We start from the raw sequence: 19784 nt of genomic DNA, 5'->3' as shown, positions 1-19784 counted from the left end.
AGTTACTGTTTCCTTTGAATACATATTTTTTGGGGGGAGGGTGCAGTCAGCTTCCTTGTATGCCAGTGTTTATAGGTTAGTGAAAGAGTCGATGTATATCTCAGTGGTAGAGTGGTGTGCTGCTCAAAAGCCTCCATACAATCACATACATACATCGACCATAAGAATTTGATAGAGAAAGGGATGATGGGAAGACTAGAGGGGAAGCCTGGGTTTGTTAGGATTTAGGGAAGACAGACAGGGAGAGCTCCGGCCCGCTGTCCTCTGGATTTCCCCCTCCACACTGGACACTACCTGACAGCACACCTGTACCTCGCACCCAGCCCCACGTTTTCTGGGTTTCACTTCTTCAGTGTGATACCTCACTGTATTGTCGGTACGAGGGGCTGCAGGTGCTGCTGGGCGGAAAGGAGGTGGTCTGTGACCAGCCTCAGCCCACACCAGCAACGCTGTCTGGTCCGTTCCCTCTGCCGTGTGCAGGAGAGCAAAGCTGTGCAGTGCCACTTGCCGAAGCCCTTTTCGGGCTCTCTTGTGAACCTAGGCTTTCTTCCTTGCTCTCTGTACATGTCTGCCTGCACGCTTTCTATCCAGACAGAACTTCCTGCCAGCCATGTCTGTTTCTTGAGTTCGTATTTCTTTCCCTCTCAATTTTATAGATTCTGGGTTAGGAGAAAGACTAACTATCCTTGCCAGTTCTCCTTTTTCTTGTGGCTAAATGTGTGTGTTTGTGTGTGTATAAATATGTATATATGTCTCTGCGTGTCTATGTATATATACATATGTATTATGTATGTGTGTGTATAAAGATATGCATAAATACACAGAGACAGAGAGGCAGAGGCGGAGAGGCAGAGACAGAGACGGGGAGACAGAGACAGGGAGAGATGGAGGAGAGAGGGAGAAATGGGGAGATGGTGGTGGGGGGACAGAGTCTTTGTGTGTATTGGGGCTTGCACATGCATGCTACTGTGTGTTAGGTTAAAGAACAGTTTTGATGACCTTTCCTGTCCTACTATGTGGGTCCTGGGAACCAAACTCAGGTTGTTAGGTTTGGCTGCAAGCACCATTACCTGCTAAGCCATCTCTCTGACCCTACACCCAGCTTTTTTTCTGCAGGTCCTGGGGGACCTCTGAACCCCAGATAATGACCAGCACGTTATCCAGTGAGCCATCTCACCAGCTCTCAGAATGCTTTTGAAAACTAAAAGGTGATTCACATTCTTAGGTGGCTCTGCAGCTTAGTTCATCTCCATTTCACTGCAGAGGATCAAGTGGATGAAATAAGCTTTCAGGATAGGAAAATTTTGTTTGAAAGTCAAGACACATCCTCCCACGTTGGATCTATCAACAGTCTAAGAAGGCCTCCTGTAGTGTGTGTGGGGTTCTAGTTTTGTGACAGTGAGTTAACACTTTGCTAGGAAGTCCATCACTCCTTGGCGTTGTCTTGTTTCTGTTTTTTAATGAGACTTGTAGTATTAAACTTAGTTTATTTGAAGACAGTTGGTGTTGGACAGATGTCAGATGAGGACCACCTGTCATGGGTAGTATAGGACATATGCCATTGTAGTTGAGAGAGGTGGAAAAAAAGCACTCGGTAAGTGCATGATAGAAAACAAGGTGTGTTTGTCAGAAAATAAGTCTTGTAGGAGGAACGCCTTTGGACTTTGTCTGTTTTGCACTTAATGCTTGTGATGTTTTTTTCTGTCCACACTGAAGATGCACAGTCATCAAAAGGGATTACTGCCAGAACCCAATCCGGTACAGATTATGAAAAGTTTAAACAATCCTGCCATGTTACAAGTTCTTCTGCAGCCCCAGCTATGTGGACGAGCCGTGAAGCCAGGTGAGCACCATGCCTCCTCCTTCAGCACAGACTGCCATGTGAAGTTGCTCATGCCGCATTGTATGCGAGATGTAAAAACATGCATTGTATGTTAAAATGCACGTAAGCACGTAGAGCAAGCACCTTTCTAGAAATATTAATGATCATTAATTGCATGAGATGGCGCTTCATCTTGGCTGTTTGTTGGGTACAATCGAGTTTCGTGGTTCTGTTTTCTGTACCATTAGTAAATGTTCAACATTACCTTCAGTTTAGCTCTTTGTTGGCCGAGGATTTCTAAACCCAGTAATAATGGCACATACCACCCTGGTGTTGCCTGGATAAACTAAGAGCATGGAGCCATTCTCCATAATTGTTCTGGTGGACTTACCTTGTTGAGTATGCAGATTTGTTTCATGTTCATCTTGCTCTGTCCTAAAGAACAAAGTAGTTTCCCTTTGCAGCAGCTGACGGAAGCACCGTCTTCTGATTACCCAGATCTCTGTTATCACTGTATACTGACTACCAAGCTATTTGCTCTTCTTTTTCCGGGATTTCCTTCTGAAACAAACAGCTTTATATACACAAGATGTCTATGTTAGTATTATAAGGAAACGATGCCTGTACTCAAGGCTAATGTTTAGGATAAATATATTTAACGTAAGCATCCTCAGTGAGGTTATTCCAGTTCAGTCCCAACCGGCCTGATGTCAACTCCCACGCTAAGCAACACAGACCTACAAATTAAGGGTGCAGTCCTCTGGGTGGCTGCTCCACTTCAGACTCTGGCTACAAGTTAAGGATTCTCAGGGCCATCTGCACTTCTGACCAGCCAGCTATACAAACTTGGGAGTTGCCGGGACCCTGCAGTTTGGTAATCTTCTGGAATGTTGTATAGAATTCAGGAAAGCATCATATTTATGATTATAATTTTACCAGAAAGGATCTAACAGGAATAGGCAAACTTAAGAAACGAGTGTGAGGATTCCTCATGCAGTTAGGCCATGACATGCCAGCAGGTCATTGGTGTGGGAATTTTTTAAAAAAATATTGTTGACAATTTCTCACGTGTATATAAGGTGTCCTGGTTACTCTTTGCTTCCTTTAATATCCTTCCCGTCCCTGTCACCCACCCCCATCCTCACCAGTCCTTTCCCAAGCTTATGACTTTTTGTTTTGTTTTATGACTCGTTTATTCGGGCCACCTGTGAGACCATTGGAACGAGACTATCCTTTCGAGCCTGGTGGGGTAACCAGTGAGTCTATAGCTGAGGATAATGAATCTCCTTCCTGAGTGGATCAGTAACAAATAGTCCAGCAATAAGGGTGGATTAGTTAGGGTTTTACTGCTGTGAACAGACACCATGACCAAGGCAACTCTTATAAAGAACATTTAATTGGGGCTGGCTTACAGATTCAGAGGTTCAGTCTGTTATCATCAAGGAGGGAACATGGCAGTGTCCAGGCAGATGTGGTGCTGGAGTTGCTGAGAGTTTTACATCTTACAGGCAGATAGACTGTCCTCAGGCAGCTAGCAGGAGGGTCTCAAAGGCCATCTCCACAGTGACACACTGACACTTCCTCCAACAAGGCCACACCTCCTCCAACAAGGCCACCTCCTGATAGTTCCACTCTCTGGGCCAAGCATATTTAAACCACCACAGAGGGGTAGGGGAGACCTCCTGGGCCTGTCTTCCATGTGTGCCTGACTGTTGGTGGGCCCATGCCTATGCTGGCCCAGCGCAGGCATTATGGCTGCTGTGAGATTGTGATTGTCATGGCTGTGTCTTGCCTAGGAGATGATGTGACACAGCCCTTTTCTGTCTTCTGGCTCTTATGTCCTTTCCCCACAGTGTTTCCTGTGCCTTAGAGGGGATGGTATAAAGGTCATTTTTAGGGCTAAGCGCTGATTAGTCATGTACTCTCAATACTTTGTGGGGCCATGAGTCTCGGAGTTGCATTCATTACTGTTTGCATGAAGGGGGCCTCTATAATCCTGAGAGCAGCCCTTTTCTATCGATGCAGACATAAATATTTAGAGGGTAGCTCAACATATTAGTTAAAAAGCAATACTCAGCTCCCATTCTAGGGCTTCTCCTTTCCCTGGCCATGGGTTTTGACCAGGTTTGTAGCATCAGGCATGGATTCCCTCCTGTGCATCATCTCAGATCCAGTCAGAGAACTGTTGGTTACTCCCATACCCGAAGTGCAGCCGTTGCTCAAGTGAACTTACCTTGCAGGACTATGAAAACTTAGCAGCAGGGACGAAGCTTCAACTCAGTTCAGGCCTGGTTTTCTTTTTTATATCATGCATCCAGGCTATGTAGTGTGTATAGTATGCTTTCTATTGTTAGGCTAAACACAGTGACCAAAAGCAACTTGGGGAGGGAAGGGTTACGGGTCCCACTCACAGTTGATCATGGGGCAAGACAGGGCAGGAACTCAAGCAGGAGCTGAGGTGTGGGTGGACCACAGAGGAGAGTTCTTACTCTTTTGCTCCTCACTACCTTCTCAGCTTACTTGTTCATACAACCCAGCACCACCTGCCTGGGGATGCCATCACCCACACTGGGCTGGGCCTGCCCACATCAGTCATTGACCAAGAAAGTGCCCCACAGGCATGCCCATAAGATTGTCTATGGAAGCATTTTCTCAGTTGATACTCTGTCTTCCCAGGTGATGGTACTATGTGTCTAGATGACAAGACAAAAACCAACCAACCAAACAACAATAAAACCAAAATACCAAAACCCCCTACCTAGCATAAAGGGGTACCTTACCCTTGGCACTGAGGTTTTTGTTAATAACTCACGGCTTCTGGGAGCCCCTTTTCCGAGCCATGCTGGGTCTTTTTAGGGGTTGGAACTTTTTATTTATTTTTTATTGGTTATTTTATTTATTTACATTTCAAATGTTGTCCCCCTTTAGGGGCTAGAACTTTAATGGGAGTTTTTCTGTGTGGAAAACAATCCCCCAACATGTATTACATGTAGATTTTCTGGATTGTCATTAAACACGGTGTCCCTAGGCATGACACCTTCCTATCAGTTGGTGTTCATTGGCACAGTTTGCAATGTTCCTTTGTTCCTGTGACCACATGACTTCTCGTGATGCAGTTCAAGATTGCTCTCGTGTTTAAAGACACATACTGTGCTCTTGGGTCTGTAAGGGAAATGTCATGCGCGCCTTTGGATTGTGGACATCTTTAGTAATTCTGCCCCACTATTATTTCTATGGCTCCATCCGACACTATATATTTCCACTCCAGTTTTATGTTTGCATTGGTTTGTGGTCATTAGGAATATGGCTTTGGTTTATTTATTTATTTTTTTAGGTTTTATTTTTAAATTTTAAAATAATCTGTAAATGAAGATTTATCTTTATTTACACCTTTACTTTTATTACGGGTATGACTCGAGTCATGAGGTTGATGTACGTTTAAGTTGTAGACCCCAGTTGGCTTAGCACACCAGCTCACATGCTGTATATAGTACTTTTTAATTTGAATCTTTCAGTAGAGTGAGCAGGCGTGTGTTAACTTGGTTATGTTTCTGAGATAGGGGACTCACTACCTAACTGGGAATACAGGCATGCCTTTGTGTCGTTCTGTTCCATTATGTTATGAAAATGTTTAACCACCTTTTCAGTTGTTTGTTTTTAAAGATTTATTTATTTATTTTATGTATATGAGTGCTCTATACGGATATATACCTGCATTCCAGAGGAGAACATAAGACCTCATTATAGATGTGGTTGCTGGGAATTGAACTCAGGACCTCTGGAAGAGCAGCTGGTGCTTTTAATCTCTGAGTCATCTCTCCGGCCCCTACTGTGACCTTTTCTGAATGCTACTTTGTGACATATTACAATAGTAGATATCATTTTTCTATAACAATAATTAAGTGAAATGAATCCTGTGTTTTCTATATCATGGTTCTTTATCTTTGTACATTATCTGTTCCGGAAATATCTCTTCTGAAATGTCTGTGGCACTTGGACACAGAAAGAGTATAGTTACCCTTCATTTCTCTTATCTCTATGTACAGTTTGTTTCTTTGGAGACAAGGTCTCACTGTATTATTCCTGGCTGGCCTGGAATTTGCTGAGTATGAGTAGACAAGGCTAGCCTCAGACTCACAGATATCTTCCTGGCTCTGCCTCCCAAGTGCTAGAGCTAACGACACATGCCACTGTGCCCTGTTGTGTATAGTCATGTTGCATCTTTTCAGTTTTATGATGTAAGAATTTCTGTGTATATATTATTTTCTCTAAAGGATTTTCCATAAGATTTTTAGGGGATGAGGGTTGCATCTTTACTCTTGCCCTTCCTTCTGACAAAAGTCTCCCAAACGAGTGACACAAAGAAGGCTGAAGAAATGGCTCACTGATGAAGAGCACTTGTCCTTATTGAGGGCCAAGGTTCGGTTCCCAACTCCCACACTGTGGTAACTACATGCTCCAGGGGATCCCACACCCTCTTCTGATCTTGGGCATTCGTCACTGACATTGGTGCATATACGTATGTACAGGCAAAACGCCCACATAAAAAGGCAGTAACCAAGGCCTCTGTTAGTACTGTGCTGCCAGCAGATGAGGCAAGTCGTGCTGAGTGCTAGAGACAGGCAAGCCTGTGTTTGGTGCTTGACACTTAAAGACAGAAAGTGCTGGAGTCACCAGGAAAGAAGTCTGCCACTCTTACAGCAGATGATGAAACTTCCTGTGTAGGTTAAAGGGTGTAGAAGAAATGTTTTTGGAACATAGTGTGTTTTGAATTTAAGTTACGGGGTTATGGTTCTGTGTTGACTGACTGATCTTCTCTACAGTTCTTGGAGTCACGCCCAGCTTATCTCATGTGCTGAGTCCATCCCTTCCCTCTGCACTCTTACACTTCAGTAAAGCACAGCAGGTGAGTACAAAGCACTGGGTACTGAAGCCCTGACGATTTGGAGTGGATACACCCATCTCTCCCAACCCCTCAAGACAGAATTTTATGTAGCTCAGGATGACCTTGGATTTCTAATTCTGCATCCATCCCCCAAGGACTGGAATTTGCCAGTGTGCCAGACCTCATCAAGAAGTTCATTGAGCATTTTGCTTTATAAAAAAATATCTTATTCCACCCTTTGTGGTCTATGGATTGTTCCAGAGTTTATTGATAACTAATAGGTGCTTTACTGCTGACCTACATCTCCAGCTTTCTTTTGACTTTTGATCTTGATAGAGAATCTTGCTATAGTTGCCATTGCTGCCCTTGAACTCATATTGTATGTAGGCGGGCAGACCATTGAAGAGGCATCTTCCTGCCTTGGCCTCCTGAGTGGCTGGAATTGTAGGCCTGTGTGGCTGGACCTGGCCGAGAACATTGTTGTAATAGCTGCATATAGTCACAAGAAGAGTGTTCATAGTCCTGCTGATGATAGAAGCACAGATAGATAAACCTACCAACTCCTGTTTGTAGAGGATGAAGAGCAGAATACTTACTTTGTGATATATTTTTGCTAGATACTAGGTTCTTCTCTCTGTGTGTTGGGGCAGGCCGAGACAGTCAGAATGTGTACCATGGGTGTACATGTGGAGGTCGGAGGGCAGCCTTGGGTGTCAGTCCTTGCCTTCTATCCTGTTTGAGGCAGGGTATGTGCTGTTTGCTGCTGTATGTGCCAGACTAGCAGGCTCTCGTGTTTCTGGGGATGCTCTCTTCTCCAACCCCATCTTCCTAGTGTCTGTTTCAAAGAGTATGAAGGCTTGAGTCAGATATGCTGGCCTGTACCTGAAATCCCAACACCGGGGAGGCCAAGCCTAGAGGATTACTGTATTTAAGACTAGCCAGGACTACATAGTAAATTCCAGGACAGTCTGGACTACAGAGTGAAATTCTGTCTCAAAACAGTAAAAACCCAACAACAAAACAGTAGGGAAAACAAATGTTAGTTATAATCAAGTGTAAGCAGTGATAGAAAAAGATTCAGATCATTGGTTATATCCTGTTAGGACAGTGTCTCTCAGCCTGAAGGTTGCAACCCCTTTGAGGGTCAAATGACCCTTTCACAGGTGTTGCATATCAAATATCCTACCTATCATATATGTACATTATGATTCATTATGGTCAGATATGTACATTATGATTTATTATGGTCAGATATGTACATTATGATTCGTAACAGTAAAATTACAGTTCTGAAGTAACTGAAATAATTTCCTAATCAGAGGTCACTACAACATGAGAAACTGTATTAAAGGCTTGCAGCATTAGGGAGGTTGAGAGCCACCATGTTAGGAGAAAGACCAGAAGTGTAGTGTTAGCTTTTAGGGCCTGCAAACACCTCTGTCTGGAGCTCATTGCATCTGACCCTCCCAGAAGGACCTGCTCACTCCTCCAGGGCCCGTCTCCTTGACTAGGATTGTCTTCTTACCACACTGACCCAGACGTGCCCTAAACAGCCTTCAAACCTCAAGACCCATGCTAAGTCCTCAGGAGAAGCCCCCCTGACTCTCTAGTCTAAATGAGGTTCTCCAGTGTGTATGCCCACGTATCTGTGTGTAGTTTTCCTCATATAATTGCCATTGGAATCTGCTTTCTATTTAAAGTCTCCTCTCCAGGAGCATGATACACAGGGGCAGATCACATTGCATTTCTCACTAGGTAGTACATTACCCTATTTGTAAAAAGAGTGTAACAAATCCTGTCAAGTGATTAAATCAATCAATAAATTCATATTTCACCATCATTAAAGCCAGGAGGGTGGTGAGGGGAGAAGAGACTAACTAAGGATGTGGAGTGGCCGTCCTAACTGCATATTAGAGGACACCCTCTGAGGGGGAAGTAGAGTAAGACAAATTAAGGGTTTATTTATTTATTTTTTCTTTTTAAGACAGGGTTTCTCTGTAGCCCTGGCTGTCCTGGAACCCACTCTGTGGACCAGGCTAGACTCGAACTCAGAGATTCGCTTGCCTTTCCCTCCTGAGTGCTGGGATTTAAGGCATGCGCTAACCACCTGGCTAAGAAGTGCTTTCTTCTTTTTCAGACTAACTTGAGAATTGAACTTCAAGATGAGTTGATTATAGAACAAATAACTCTTCCGAATGTAACTTGATGTCTCATTAATTCCACAGGGGTCAGCTGTGGGTAATACATCGTCCTTACTCCTTCAGAACCTTTCTCCCTTACCCTTGGTACAGCAACAGTTGATGAAGTTTGACAATGCCCACACTAATAATGTAAGTATTTCAGCCCTTTCATAGACTTGGTCCATTGATGAAATGGTGACATTTCATATGTGTAACTGTCTTCACTAGGATCTGTTGTTTGTGTGTTTTTTTTATTTATTTATTTATTTATTTATTTATTTATCCACCATGGGAAACTGTCTTCCTCTCTCCCCTTTTGTAGAAGCCTGGCTTGCTGGGAGAGCCTCCCGCCATGGTGCTGCAGCCTGCTCTGGCAATAGGGCCACCGCTTCCACTGAAAACAGATCTGGGACACCATGGAGAAGCACACAAAAGTAAATAACCCATTTATCAAGAAATCCTTACCCAGTTGACTTTGAGGCTTCAAGATAGTTTACCTATATTCCTCTCTTACTTATAATTAAATTTGAATCTTGGTCATTTAAAATTTAAAGAGACTCGTTGCCTCATCTGGTTTTGATATTGATATGTTGTTAATGGGTTTGCCTCCATGCCAAGATGAGGCAGTCCCTGCTGGATGGGCTTTAATATTTTATGCAGGTTCAGAGCAGCGCCAGGAGAAGACACAGCTCCATCTGACACTAACGTACCACCCATCGGGCTCACAGCACATTACTCATGTCCACATTTCAATGTCACTGAAGAAGGGGCCCCCAGCTCTTATAAAAGCAATTTACATTTGTAAATTTAAGTCCTGTTGACTTGAAACTTTTTCAAATTGTATTTTTAAATTAGTACTTAGAAGAAAACTGCACATATGCTCTGAGCACGTGATAGGCAGAACATTTTTACTTTAGAAAAATAGAAATATACCAGGGATTTTTATTTTATTGTAATTTAGACAAGCACGTCCAGTTTGAAGCTTATTGAACGTGATGTAAACAACTCCACTGATGACATCAGTTCTTTAAACATACATCACACATCTAGTCTCTTATATCTAAAGCTGGTTAATCCAGTGACCAAATGACTTGGTCAGTTTTGACTGTTGAAGTTGACCAAGCACTGATTAAGTTGCCAAACATTTTCTCGGTATGATGGGAATCTGTTATTTCGAAAAACTTTGACTTTTCCATGACTAAAAACTATGAAAATGTTTATTCCTCATATTAATGTTAGATCATATGCATTTTTGCTATCTCATGTGCTATTTTAAGAATACTGACAATCCATTGTCTAAATAATATATCCTAAGAGAGAGAGGAGTTTAAGCGAGTACTCAACCAGCTAACAGTCCTGTTTAGTGAATTTGTAAGATGGGAATTTTACATCAAAAATAACTATTTTCTTTTTTGGCCTCTTGTTATAAGTTTTTGTTTTTTAATTTTTTTTTTTTTGAGTTGGGGTCTTATGTTCCCCAGGCTCATCTTGAACTTATGAGTTTAAGTGATTGTTTTGCATCAGCCCCAGCATAGTTGAGAGTGCATGTCACCATGCCTGCCTGACATTTTTTTTTTTTAATTTTAAAATTACACTGACTGATTGGTTGGTTGAGGGAGGGTAGGACACACTTGTGCTGTGGTATGCAAGTCTTAGATGGAAGACAACTTGTGGGAGTTGGTTCTCTCCTACCCTGTGGGTCTCGGGATTGAAACCCAGGCTGGGGCCAGCCACCTTTCTGTACTAAGCCATCTCAGTATCCCTGACTTAAAGATTTTTAAAATAAAAATCAGACCTCATTTTCCTATGAAAAATGTTAATCATTTCAGGATTTTGCTTCCTATAAATAAAAACGCCTAACTTTTTGTTGATTTAGTGTTTATTCCTGAATATTGACTGCAAGGGCAACGCTAGTGTTTAACTACCAGATTTTTCCACTTAAAAATTGTATTAATTTTATATTATTTGTGGATTTCTGTGCTTAAGTTCTCAAAGCACTGCCAAGTGCAAGTTGCCAGTGTAAAGACATTGCACTCAAATTTAGGAGAAATGAGTATGGCCAAGTGCCCAACAGCTGATGAAGGCCTGCTCTCCAGACTTGCTTCTGAATCCAAGTTAACCCTAGGAAATGCTGAAGAACTCTTTAAAACAGGAGACCCAGTTACTCTCTCCAAATATGGAAGCATCCAAATTGCAATGATCGGACATTTTTAAGTACTGGTATAATTTAATTGTCAAAAAGAGATATAAGTTCCTAAAATAGTAATTAAAATGTATCATTAAGATATAATATTGACCAGGGCTATACAGAGAAACCCTGTCTCAAAAAAAAAAAAAAAAAAAAAAAAAAATATCGAGGTTATCATAGAAATTACTGAAAATTTAAAAAACATTATTAATGTTAAATTTTGCTTTCTTGTGGATTTATAACCTCTGACCTCACCCGTTGGATTTCACAGACCTCTAATAGGTACAGAAAAGACTTCTGTGTCTTGTGTAACCAGGGTTCTTTTGTGTAACCGGGGTTCTTTTACCTCTGTGGTTCACTACAGCATCTAATCTGATTCCAACTCAGACGACACTGGCAGCCGGGCTGGGCATGTTGCCATTCTTCCCACACCAGCTCACTGCTGGACAAGCTGGGCCGGGGCGTGGGACCACTCAGGAGAAGCAGTCAGCCTCAGTGAGCATGAGCGAAGCAAGTTTCTCAGGGACGCAGCATTATCTGCAGACCTTCCCAGGCGTTCCTGCTGGAGGCCCACTGACAGGCAACCAGAAGACACCCCAAAGCCAGCCAAAAGGCACAGAGGTAGGTTGAAAGGCAAGGGTGCACACGGAGAGATGGATATCCCTGTGGCTGCTTTTCCACTCCTTTTAGTCCCTGAATTGTGACATTGTCCTGTCTCATCCACTTTCTTGTGTTTGGTGACTGTCCCCTGTGGTTTCAGCACTTTCAAAGCTATGGTTCCAGTTGAGATTTCCCTTGAGCTACTGTGAATTTGTTAAGGGTTGAATTTCTTACTCACTTTAACGTTAGCCGTCCCTGGAGCATAGCAAGCATTCATCAAACATAAAGTGAATGAACAAGTACATTGCCATGTGATAGACACATCATCACAAGCCAAGCTGGATTTCTTTAGGGCCTACAAAGATGTCTACGAGAGGTTCTGATGTCCAAACACAGCAGTATTGGCCAGGAAAGCATCAGGAACTAAGGGGGCTGTGGCTCTCAAATACAGATATGAACACTCAGGATTATGCTTTTTTTTTAAAAAAAAAATATTTATGTATATGAGTACACTGTAGCTGTCTTCAGACATACCAGAAGAGGACATCAGATCCCATTGCTGATGGTTGTGAGCCACCATGTGGTTGCTGGGAATTGAACTCAGGACCTCTGGAAGAGCAGTCAAGTGCTCTTAACAACTGAGCCACCTCTCCAGCCCAAGGATTACACTTTGTTTTTTGTTTTGCTTTGTTTAAATCAGATTGAAAAGGAAACTAAACTACTTAGCTTTATCTTACCTATAGTAACCAGGACTGTGGTTTAAAAGTCTTTGATCAAAGAGTAAAGAGTAAGAAGTCATTCAGGGGAATCTGGACCATAATGAAGGCTCAGACCTCCATCCTATTCTGTTAATGTATTAGAGGCTGCTCCTGGATAGACGAAGATATGATAGAGCCTGTATCTCCAGTGTCCTGTCACTGTCATGTGAGAGTCAGTGCATGAGCTCTTTCTTTCCTTGGCATTACTTTCAGAACTAGAGATGAATAAACTTCACTTGTGTCCATTTGGGTTTGGCCACATGACAAGAAATTCAAATTTTGTAGTAACTGATAAGACTGTATTTCTAGAGCTAAGATGTGGAATTAGGTTTTTATTTTTTTTTTCTTGGAAAGATGACTTGATCATAAGATCACGTGAGACAATACAAGATTCCTTGGGTTCTACTTCACTTGTAGGAGTCCGTGGTTAGAGTACACCATTTTTTTTTTTTTTTTTTTTTAATTTCGATTGTTGAGACAGGCCCTATCTAGCCTTGATTATCTGGGAGCTTGCTATGTCCACCAGGCTGGCCTCAAACTCAGAGATCCACCTGCCTCTGACTCCTGAAAGCTGGGATTAAAGGCATATACCACTGCACCCAACAGAGCCCACAGATGTTCACACTGTACAAGATACATTGAAAAATAAATCTTCCTGCAATTTTAACTGTAGTAAATAGTTTAAGTAAACACAAATTGGTTGTATGAAATGAAAGCTTTCATTGTGACATTTCCATATGTGTATGTGACATACCCTGACCCTCCTCATTCCTCACGGAGCACCCCACCTTTTGTTTTTGGTAATAGGCTGCCTCTAAGAATCAGACTTCACTCTTGGGAGAACCACCAAAAGAAATCCGGCTCAGTAAAAATCCGTATTTGAATCTGGCAAGTGTGTTACCCAGTGTGTGCCTGTGTAAGTGAGGACCGCGCCGGCCATGAGATCCCCCTGAAGACACTCTGTAATGACTTTTACTTTCATCCTAACTTAGTTGAAGGTCATGATGCCTGGTGACAAAACTTAAGCCCTAAATTATGGTCCTTATTCTTTAATAATAAGTCCATTATTTGAAAAGACTGAAAATTAAAAGACTTTAAAAACCTTGAAATATTTTTATTCAGGGCAAAATAAATATAGATATATAACTCCCAGTCAGCAGAAATGGAGTCTACTAGGTCTTGAGTTAGCATGAGTTACCTTACTCAAAAACAGTAATGAAAAGCTGAAGAACACATTAATGCGGTCCAGTAGGGGAGGGGCTGGATACACAGAATGGAACACTGACGTTTAAAAAAGGAGAGAGAGAGAGAAGTTGTCAATACCAGTCATTTATGAAGTAGTCTCTAAAGCTGAGTTTTAAATGGAAAAAGTAAAAGTGAGTGTCACATGATTGCAGTTGTTATTAAAGCTCTGATCTTAACATGCCTTTGTGTAAACATGTGATGGAAACCTGGGGAAGTTGTAGATGCATAAACATGAGTCTAATTTTTAATATACATTTTTGGCATTTTACAAAGTATCCCCTTGAGTATTAATTTATAATTTTTCTAAAGCTAAGAAAAAGTTAAGTTTTCTTCTAGTATATCTGGAGCACACTGATCTCACCTAAACATTGGCGTTGACAACTATTGCCTCAATAAGGGTGTTTAGTTTGTATTTTATGTGCCTTCATTGTAGAACAGTGGTTCTCAGCCTGTGGGTTGTGACCTATTTGGGGGTCGCATATCAGATATTTATACTACACTTCATAACAGTAGCAAAATTACAGTTATGAAGTAGCAATGAAATAATTTTGTGGTTGGGGGTCACCACGACGTGTATTGAAGGGTCGCATTAGGAAGGGTGAGAAGCACTGCTGTAGAGAATCTATGGGGCTGGGCATGTAGTTCAGTGGTAGAATGCCTGACTAGCATTCTTGAGGCTCTGGTTTCAGTTTTCAGTACAGAAAGAGAATAGAATATCTATATTATTATTTATTTATATTCTTTCATATATAATAAATATATATATGATAAATTTCTATTATAATTATTTTACCTGTATGGCAAGCTTTCATTTTCAGTTGCTGAAATGAATGAAATGATGTATAATTCCTCCCGGAGAAAATAAATACAAATACATGTTGGCAACATATTTCAAACAGGCTGAGTTAATGTGTTTTGTCCTGTTTGTAGTTTAATAAATCACTGAATGGTCTTGCTTTCGCCTTTAGCCACTGCAGGTAGAGGCACACCACCGAAGACTGGAATTGCAAACAACATTCTGGATGCGCTGTCTCAGGGAAGTGAGTCCCAGCATGCACTGGAGAAGTGCATTGCCTATTCTCCATCGTTTGAGGCTTATGCCCAGGTAAATGATGCACAGGTCAGGACAGTACAGGGAGAAACTGGTCCAGCTCTACACTGAGGACACCGATCATGTTAGATTGTGACGGCTTTATTTGTGAGAACACACGGAATGATCTCTCTCATTTGAAATTTGGGAGTAGGTTCAAGAAATTGTTTTAACATTTTTTTTTACACCAAATACTTACCACGTATAGCTTTACTGGTGGTCCTCAGAAGGCATCTATCCTACCATCTTTTTGGTTGCACATAGCCACATCCGTTCATCTATGTATTTTCCATAGTGCTGTCATACCCAATGCTATAGACTAACATGGCTTACACAGTTTAAATATTTACTACCTGACTCTTTCCTGAGAATTCTGCTGCCCTGTTTTACATGAGTGCAAACCCTAGAAATCCAAGGGAAAAACTCCTCCATTCCAGATCATTGCTTAAGAGATGTAGGAAATGTTCACATTTATAGATATTCCTATACTAATTTTAGTGGGGTGTATGATTTTGGGGGACAGACTCTCACTAGATAAATGAGGCTGGCCTTAAACTCACAGTGTCTCAGCCTCCCAAGTGCTGGGTTTGTGTGTGTTTGCACGACCATGCCCAGCTGTATACCAAAGTCATAGCCTAAAAGAGGAGCCAGTCCTCAGGGTCTAGAGGAGGTTTGCTCCAGGGCTCCATGGATGGTCAGATCTCACCTGTATGGTGTCGTGAGTGGAGCCTTTCTGGGAAAATCTCCTTCTTTCTTCAAACCTCTTTAGATTACTTATAATAGCTGCTGTGATGGAAGCGCTCTGTAATACACGGTGCTGGTTAGGGAATAATAACAAAAAGACCCCGAGTACAAGTGCAGGAGCTTCAAATATTCCCAGCATGCACTTGGTTTAATGTATGGTTATAGAACCCAGGAACATGGAGAAGTATTCTAAATTATGTTCAGAAGATAAGTTGATGTGGTTAATTTAGAGAGAGAATGGAGATCAGAGCTGATGTCATGAGGAAGCCATTCTCCTTCCTAAGGTTTTAGCTTTGTTAATACATTCAGTGGTGACATAGATAAGCTCACTGTTCATTGGTTGTATGTAAGGGACAAAAGTTAAAGTATTGGAGATAAATGAAATAATTTATGAATACTGTATAGTTGTGAAGACTAGAAACAACAAAAATGTTCAACTAAGAGCAAGCAAATCATGTCATGTTTACCAGTAAATACAACTTGTATATTTTAAGGGATATAAAGTAATGATATAATCTTCATAATCTGTTGTAAAAATAATATTCACATGGTATAGTCCTATATAGTTCCATTTTTCTTTCTTTATGGCGAACAAAGTTTACTTTTCAAAGCAGGAGGAACAATTTATTTTTAAGAGTTTAGTGAAATGTGTATTTTAAGCCTCAAAGTTCCTTTTTGTGCCAAATGTTTCATTTTGAATATGACCTTTGAAGTTAGTTTCCTTTGCTGCTGCAGGCCTGGTTCTTAGATGATGATGAATACGCTGACACCTGTGGGGCCTGTATAGATGGCTGCTCACCTGTGGTCGTGTTCTGAGATGGACCCTTGCATCTCTGTGGGCGGGTTCTGAGATGGACCCTTGCATCTCTGTACTTTGAACACTTGCCACTTCCTTTGCAATCTGTTCTAGTTTGCTTTTCTGTTTCTGTGATAAATACCATGGCCACAAGCAACTTGGGAAAGAGTCTTTCTGCCTCAGCTTTCCAGTTCAGAATCCATCATTGAGGGAAGTCAGGACAGAGGAACCTGGTGGCAGAAACTGTGAAGGAATGGTGTTCACGCTCTGACTTGCTCATCTATATGTATATCTGACTGTCTGTATATCTATCTGTCTACATATATGCATATGTATATATACACACATGTATACACTCATGTATATGTGTGTATGTGTGTATACATATACACAGTCTGAGTAGTACACCATCCACAGCATACGGGGTCCTCCCACGTTAATCATTAGTCAAGACAATCTCTTACAGAATTGGCCAGTCTCATCTAGTCAGCTACTGTTGAAGTTCCTTCTTCCTTAGTAACTGAGGTTGTGTCAAGTTGAAAATAAAAACTAACTAGCACACAGTATAAGCACTTACCAGTGTCACCAAGGGATTGAGCCAAAAGCTCTGCGCATGTTAGGCAAGCATGCTACTCTTGAGCTATATACCAACTCAGTTTTTGAACAGCGCTGAGATTGTCCTTCTGACCTTGCACATGTTAGACAATGTGAACATTCCATCTTCCACCACGCTGGCAAGCTTTAAACTGTCCCTTCATGGTGCAGGTGGAAGAGCCAAAGGTGTAATTAACCCTTCCCATCTCTGGTTTGCAAATGATTTTTCAGACTGCAGGGTTCCCAGAAGCTCTTGTGCATCAGCATTGGGACAGATGGTTGTGTCAGATGTAGATGATACGCTTTCTCTTTGAAGTAAAGCTATCCATTTAAGGGTTCAGTATTGGTTGTTTCTAATGATCATGAAGTTATTTGCAAAAGCCCCTGATAAAATCTGAACTAGATATGAAAAAGTTGCTGCTATTTGAAAGTATTAAATACTTCAGTTAAAAACGGAAGGGTGTCAGGTCCTGACAAGGTGAATTACCCTGGATGACAGTCATGTTTCTGGGGCTCGTTGCTTAACTCTATGCAAAATCTGCAGTCTTATGGTATGGGAATTCACAGAGAAAGCCTAAAGATGGTTTGTGACCTTGTAAAGGGAGAGATCCTGGAACAGAGGGAACCACATGGGGTAGGAGGCCCAGAGTCACTGTGAAACTCTGGACTAACACAGTTGGCTGAGCAGTGAACCACTTCTGTGAGGGAGATGCCAGGAGAACCACAGCTTGAGAGTCAGTGAAGCCCAGCATAGAGGAGAGACTTGGAGTTTGAACTTTCTCATCCTGTGGGTCATGACCCCTTTGGGGGCTCGAATGATCCTTTCATAGAGGTCCCCTAAGACCATCAGAAAACATAGATGTTTATATTATAATTCATAACAGTAACAAAATTACACTTATGAATTAACAACAAAAAATTTCATGGTTGGCTTCACCACAACATGAGGAACTGTTAAAGGGCTGCAGCATTGGGAAGGTTGAGAACTGCTGCTCTAGAACAGAATATCCTTGTCAGAGAAGAGAATGGAGTCCGTACTTTTTCCATTTCTCATTCTCAGCATCTGGTAATGAAAAATCAACTATGAAGTTGGGGCTGAAGTGATGGCTCAGTCAGTAGTTAAGAACACTGGCTATTCTTCTGGAGGGCTTGGGTTTGATTCTTGGAACCCACATGGCAGCTCACATACCCATCTGTTAACTTCAGTGCCTGGGATCCAACACCTATTTCTGGCTCCAGGCACACATGGGGTGCAGAGACATACATGTAGGCAAAGTGCCAGCAGACATAAAACTAATATTACACAAGGGAGAGAGAGCCACAATGCCCAGGTATTGGTATCAGCAAACAATGACAGTAAAACATAAATGGGCAACAGTATAAAGACATCATGGACTCATGGGGGATCTCAGAGAGATACACATTTTAAAAGAACTGAATAATTCTAGAACTGACAGGAGTTGTTTGGGTTTTTTTTTTTTTTCCTTCCTTCCCTCCCTCCCTCCCTCCCTCCCTCCCTCCCTCCCTCCCTTCCTTCCTTCCTTCCTTCCTTATTGGTTGTTTTGTTCAAGACAGGGTTGCTCTGTGTAGCCCTGGCTGTCTTAGAACTCACTCTGTAGACCTGGCTGGCTTCAAACTCGGATCTACCTGGCTCTTCCTCTCGAGTGCTGGGAGTAAAGGCAGGTGCCACTGCTGCCTAGCAGTTGTTTTGTGACATTAAAGATTACATTAGATGGGCACAGCACAGGACTGGAAAAACAGGAAGAAAAGATTCACCACCAATAAAGCAGCAGGTAGAGGAGAGACTGGAAACCAGTGAGCAGGCTCTTTGGATCCCAGGAACAGACCAAGCAGCTAGAAGTACATATCAGTGGAGGAGATAAAGTTAACAGTGTATAAAATATTTGAAAAAATGACCAATTTTTTTTTTTTTCAAAAAGACTTAAGATCTTATGAGCTCAGAGTCCCCTCTTGTAAGTCAGGAACTCATAATCCTGTATAGGAGTTGTACTTACAAAGACATGATCTGTAAAGTAACTGGGTAACAACAATGCATGTGTCACAAGAGACTTGGCACCACTGATGTCTGGGGTTGAATAATTGTTGGGCCTCCCTGTATGTCACATGGTGTTTAGCAGATTCTTTATCTTTTTTTTTTTTTTTTTTGTCTTTTTTTATTGGATATTTTATTTACATTTTGGATGTCATCCCATTTCCCCTCCCTAGAACCCCCTATCCGATCCCCCTCCTCCTTTTTGCTTTTATACCATTTTAATTACATGCATGTATTAAGGTCAGTTCTAAGTTGAGGGTCTAACAACGCAATAGATGCAAATAGTCAAGGAACAAGCAATACAAATACAAATAATCAAAGAATGAGCAAGGCATTAATTATGTGAACACTTCCATGACCACTGTTTCTAAGGGCTTATGAGGATGACCAAAATATCAGAGCCTACTTCCCTGTCCTAGCCCAAAGTCATGTTCATGTCTGAAGCCTACTTCCTTGTTCTAGGCTAAAATTTAGATTCCTGTCTGAAATTACTTCTTTGTTCTAGCCTAAGATTCAGATTCCTACCTGAAATTACTTCTTTGTTCTAGCCTAATGTCAGATTCCTGCCTGAAGCCTACTTTCTTGTCCTTGGCCAATGTCATATTCCTGCCAAGCAGCCCATTTCCATATCCTTGGCCCATGTCAGATTCTTGCCAAGCTGCCCTAAAGGCTGTCTGCCTCTCCTCATTTTTTATTTCATTAACAAGACTGAGCCTGTCTTAGGTTATTCAGAAAAGAAGCCTTCCTTCCTTACCAGTTATGGAATATACATTATCCAAAGCAATGCACTTCTGTCTTAGGTTGGTAAGGCTCTGTGTAGAATCTTACC

General features: G+C 41.7%; 1 protein-coding gene across 1 annotated transcript in view; it reads left to right on the top strand.

Moving 5' to 3' along the window:
* The window catches only part of Raver2 (ribonucleoprotein, PTB binding 2), an 81682-nt gene that overhangs the window by 49106 nt on the left and 12792 nt on the right, over positions 1-19784 (top strand). Inside the window, exons 5-11 of the mRNA XM_034503256.2 lie at positions 1717-1843; positions 6646-6728; positions 8933-9037; positions 9210-9321; positions 11440-11696; positions 13241-13349; positions 14647-14783. Of these exons, the coding sequence (XP_034359147.1) occupies positions 1717-1843; positions 6646-6728; positions 8933-9037; positions 9210-9321; positions 11440-11696; positions 13241-13349; positions 14647-14783 (930 nt within the window). The remainder of the gene's footprint in view (positions 1-1716; positions 1844-6645; positions 6729-8932; positions 9038-9209; positions 9322-11439; positions 11697-13240; positions 13350-14646; positions 14784-19784) is intronic.

This window comes from Arvicanthis niloticus, chromosome 5 (assembly GCF_011762505.2).
Source record: "Arvicanthis niloticus isolate mArvNil1 chromosome 5, mArvNil1.pat.X, whole genome shotgun sequence".
Lineage (NCBI taxonomy): Eukaryota > Metazoa > Chordata > Mammalia > Rodentia > Muridae > Arvicanthis > Arvicanthis niloticus.
This window is presented reverse-complemented; position numbering and strand designations above follow the sequence as displayed.